Source organism: Papio anubis, chromosome 11 (assembly GCF_008728515.1).
Source record: "Papio anubis isolate 15944 chromosome 11, Panubis1.0, whole genome shotgun sequence".
Lineage (NCBI taxonomy): Eukaryota > Metazoa > Chordata > Mammalia > Primates > Cercopithecidae > Papio > Papio anubis.
Window position 1 is genome coordinate 104,777,510 of NC_044986.1, and position 4,142 is coordinate 104,781,651.

Genomic DNA, 4,142 nt, shown 5'->3' on the forward strand with positions numbered 1-4,142 from the left:
GAAGCACTCACTGTTGTTTTTCAAGAGTACTTCACAGAGGTACACTTTGATGGAGCCTTAAACTAGAATTTTCTCTTTTTGCAATGCTGAGACTCTATCAAATACTTTGCAATTTCTACAGAAGTTTGATGAACTTTTTGACCTCAAGGAGTGAATTCTGCATGAACAACATCAGGGACATCAAAGAAACAAATCAATTCTGTCGTGGGTGTGATTTTGATACATGGGCTCCATGGTTTCTCCCAGGCTTTGAAGAGCTCTACTGCAGACGCTGACTCTTGTTCCCAGGTCATTTTGGAAACAACGTGGTTCGCTGACACTTACTCTGTTCCTCAAGATTGTACCATTTGCTCAGCTTTCCTTAAAAGATAAGGACAAGAGATACATCCATCTTTGCTATTTCTATTACTCAAAAATGTGTGGTGCAGTCTTTACGTTTAAGTTGTCCCAGAGGAAGAGTTTGTTTCTTTATCTAAATTGAACTCTTCAGCCTTCCTTCTCCCAGGCAATCACCAGTGTGAATTAGCCCAATTGCTGACCACTTAACCATTTTATTGAACCTGTGGGTGAACGGATCACTACATATTCACCAAAGTGCATTCCTTACCTAATTTTAAACCTTTTGTTTTGGCTTTAAATGACTGTTCTGGAACAAGTTTCATGTTCTCTCTAGATGTATCATTTGCAGATTAATTGCATTTAGAATATAATATTCTTTGCACGAATGATTCTTTTATATATACGTAATACAGAAATAAAATGTTTGATAGGCGCAGGCTGCGGCGCCGCAACTCCGGCGGGTGGACGTCTGCGCTCAGTTTGAGGGCTGGGCGCGGCGTTTCCTCTTCCCTCCTCAGCGCGGCTGCAGCTCGGGCCTTCGGCCTGATCCAGCCCCCATGGCTTCAGAAGAGCTACAGAAAGATCTAGAAGAGGTAAAGGTGTTGCTGGAAAAGGGTACTAGGAAAAGAGTACGTGATGCCCTTATGGCTGAAAAATCCAAGATTGAGACAGAAATCAAGAACAAGATGCAACAGAAATCACAGAAGAAAGCAGAACTTCTTGATAATGAAAAACCAGCTGCTGTGGTTGCTCCCATTACAACGGGCTATAAGGTAAAAAGCAGTAATTATGGATGGGATCAGTCAGATAAGTTTGTGAAAATCTACACTACTTTAAGTGGAGTGCATCAAGTTCCCACTGAGAATGTGCAGGTGCATTTCACAGAGAGGTCATTTGATGTTTTGGTAAAGAATCTAAATGGGAAGAGTTACTCCATGATTGTGAACAATCTCTTGAAACCCATCTCTGTGGAAGGCAGTTCAAAAAAAGTCAAGACTGATACAGTTCTTATATTGTGTAGAAAGAAAGTGGAAAACACAAGGTGGGATTACCTGACCCAGGTTGAAAAAGAGTGCAAAGAAAAAGAGAAGCCCTCCTATGACACTGAAACAGATCCTAGTGAGGGATTGATGCATGTTCTAAAGAAAATTTATGAAGATGGAGATGATGATATGAAGAGAACCATTGATAAAGCCTGGGTGGAATCAAGAGAGAAGCAATCCAAAGGAGACACAGAATTTTGAGACTTTGAGGTCCTTTTGGGAACTGTGATATGATGTGGAAATACTGATGTTTCCAGTAAGGGAATATTGGTGAGCTGCATGTATAAATTTGACAGATAGCTATTTACACAGCCTTCTAAGTAAAGGCAGTGAATTCTCCATTTCCTACTGGAAGATTTATTTAAATAAAATATGCTTATTAAACACTCCTGCAAAGATGGTTTTATTAGTACCCTGGTCATTTTGTTCAAGGAAGGGTTATAGTTGCATTCTCATGTGAAATATAAAAAGCAAGTCTTGCCCAATAAAAAAAAAAGTTTGATAAAATTTATTGATCACAATTTCTTTTTTTATTGTTAAACTTAAATAAATTTTATTAGTATAAATTTATGGAGGCCAGGCGTGGTGGCTCACGCCCATAATCCCAGCACTTTGGGAGGCTGAGACGGGTGGATCACCTGAGGTCAGGGGTTTGAGACCAGCCTGGCCAACATGATAAAACCCCATCCCCAACGAAAATAGAAAATTAGCCTGGCATGGTGGTGGGTGCCTGTAATCCCAGCTACTTGGGAGGCTGAGGCAGGAGAATTGCTTGAACTTTGGAGGCAGAGTTTGCAGTGAGCTGACATCACGCCACTGCACTCCAGCCTGGGCGACAGAGTGAGACTCCATTTCAAAAGAAAAAAAAAAGTATGAATTTATTGAGTTCAAGTGTAATTTTGTTATATGCATGGATTGTGCAGAGGTGAAGTCAGGCTTTCAGGGTATCGTACATTGTATCCATTAAGTAATCTCTCACCACCCACCTGCCTCCCACTCTCTCACCCTTCTGAGACTCTGTTATCACCACTCTCTATGTCAAAGTGTACACATTATTCAGCTTCCACCTCTAAGTGAGAACAGAAGGTATTTGTCTTTCTGTGATGACAGTTTCTTCAAGCGGATTGGCCAACCTTGAGGGGAGGAACATAGGAGGTGGATGAGGGAATCAGCTTTCATTTCCATTACTAAAAGCCAGGAACAAATGATGATCTTATTTAAACTTTACAAAAACTGGTGGGGTGGCTATTATTATTCCCATTGATCAGAGAAACCTCCCGAGATTAAATTAATTACTTGCCAAAAGTTACACAGGCTCCTCTGAGCTGCTTTCCCAACTAAGTCTATCCTGTGGACTTCCATGTCTGTACAAAGGCACCTCCCAATTTTTGCAAAAACCTTGCTATGTCCATTTTGCAAGAATCTCCACCCTCCATATCTGATCAAATTCCTCAACCCCCTGGAGTCAAGATTTGAATTCAGGGCTGTCAGATTCTAAATCACAACAAAGACAATCTAGATGTTATAGACACCAAGAATCCAGTTGTCGGTATACCATATTGTTATAAGAATGGTTTCTCGGCCAGGCGCGGTGGCTCATGCCTGTAATCCCAGCACTTTGGGAGGCCGAGGCGGGCGGATCACTAGGTCAGGAGATTAAGACCATCCTGGCTAACAGGGTGAAACCCCATCTCTACTAAAAAAAAATACTAAAAATTAGCCGGGCCTGGTGGCGGGCGCCTGTAGTCCCAGCTGCTCGTGAGGCTGAGGCAGGAGAATGGCGTGAACCTGGGTGGTGGAGCTTGCAGTGAGCCGAGATCGTGCCACTGCATTCCAGCCTGGGCTACAGAGCGAGACTCCATCTCAAAAAAATTTTTTTTTTTTTTTTTCTGTAGAGACTGGTTCTTGCTTTGTTGTCCGGGCTAGTCTCAAACTACTGGCCAAACTACAAGCAATGCCATGTTGGCCTCCCAAAGTATTGGGATTACCGTCGTGAACCACTATGCCTGGCCGACATTGATATGTTGGTGGCCTAGGTTAACACAGGCAGGAGAGAAGGTAGGGCTTGTATAGGTGACCAAGTTCTTGGGTTTGCCGCTGTCATTGTGGGGTTCAGGGCCCTTTTCTTTTCTTTTGCTTTCTTTCTTTTTTTTTTTTTTTTTGAGATAGAGTCTCGCTCTGTCGCCCAGACTGGAGTGCAGTGGCGCGATCTCGGCTCACTGCAAGCTCCGCCTCCTGCGTTCAAGCAATTTTCCTGCCTCAACCTCCCAAGTAGCTGGAACTACAGGTGCGTGCCACCATGCCTGGCTAATTTTTCGTATTTTTGGTAGAGACAGGGTTTCACCATGTTAGCCAGGATGGTCTCGGTCTCCTGATCTCGTGATCCGCCCACCTCGGCCTCCCAAAGAGCTGGGATAACAGGCGTGAGCCACCGCGCCAGGCCGGTTCAGGGCTGTTTTCTACAAGGCTGTATGAACATAAAGCCTTTACCAGGCATCATGCCAGAAACTTAATTAAAGTAATAAGAAATAAGGCTTTTATAGCAAAGAGGTGTAGGCGGGATGGGGGTGGAGGAAGATCATATTTCTTTTTCCCCTTGATGCCCTCCCTGGAGAATCATCCATTTATGAGTTGGTTATAGAAGATTTTCCCAGGACACTGCTTTTCTGGTATTCGTGTGGTTCTTGAACTTTCGCAAAGCCCTGGGTACTTTAGAATCTAGGCAGACCTGCCCTTGGTCCTGGCCACTGAACTTTGCAT

The 4,142-nt window shown here is 43.4% G+C and overlaps 1 protein-coding gene across 1 annotated transcript; it reads left to right on the forward strand.

The window, feature by feature from the left end:
• The first annotated feature begins 774 nt into the window (after positions 1 to 774).
• LOC116269493 (calcyclin-binding protein-like) lies at positions 775 to 1,865 on the forward strand. Its single transcript, XM_031652465.1, has one exon. It carries the CDS (start codon positions 897 to 899, stop codon positions 1,581 to 1,583), a length of 687 nt encoding a protein of 228 aa, XP_031508325.1. The 5' UTR covers positions 775 to 896; the 3' UTR covers positions 1,584 to 1,865.
• Positions 1,866 to 4,142: the final 2,277 nt, after the last annotated feature.

Coding starts and splice junctions, on each gene's coding strand:
- LOC116269493 (XM_031652465.1), top strand. CDS start 897: ATGGCTTCAGAAGAGCTACAGAAAGATCTAGAAGAGGTAAAGGTGTTG.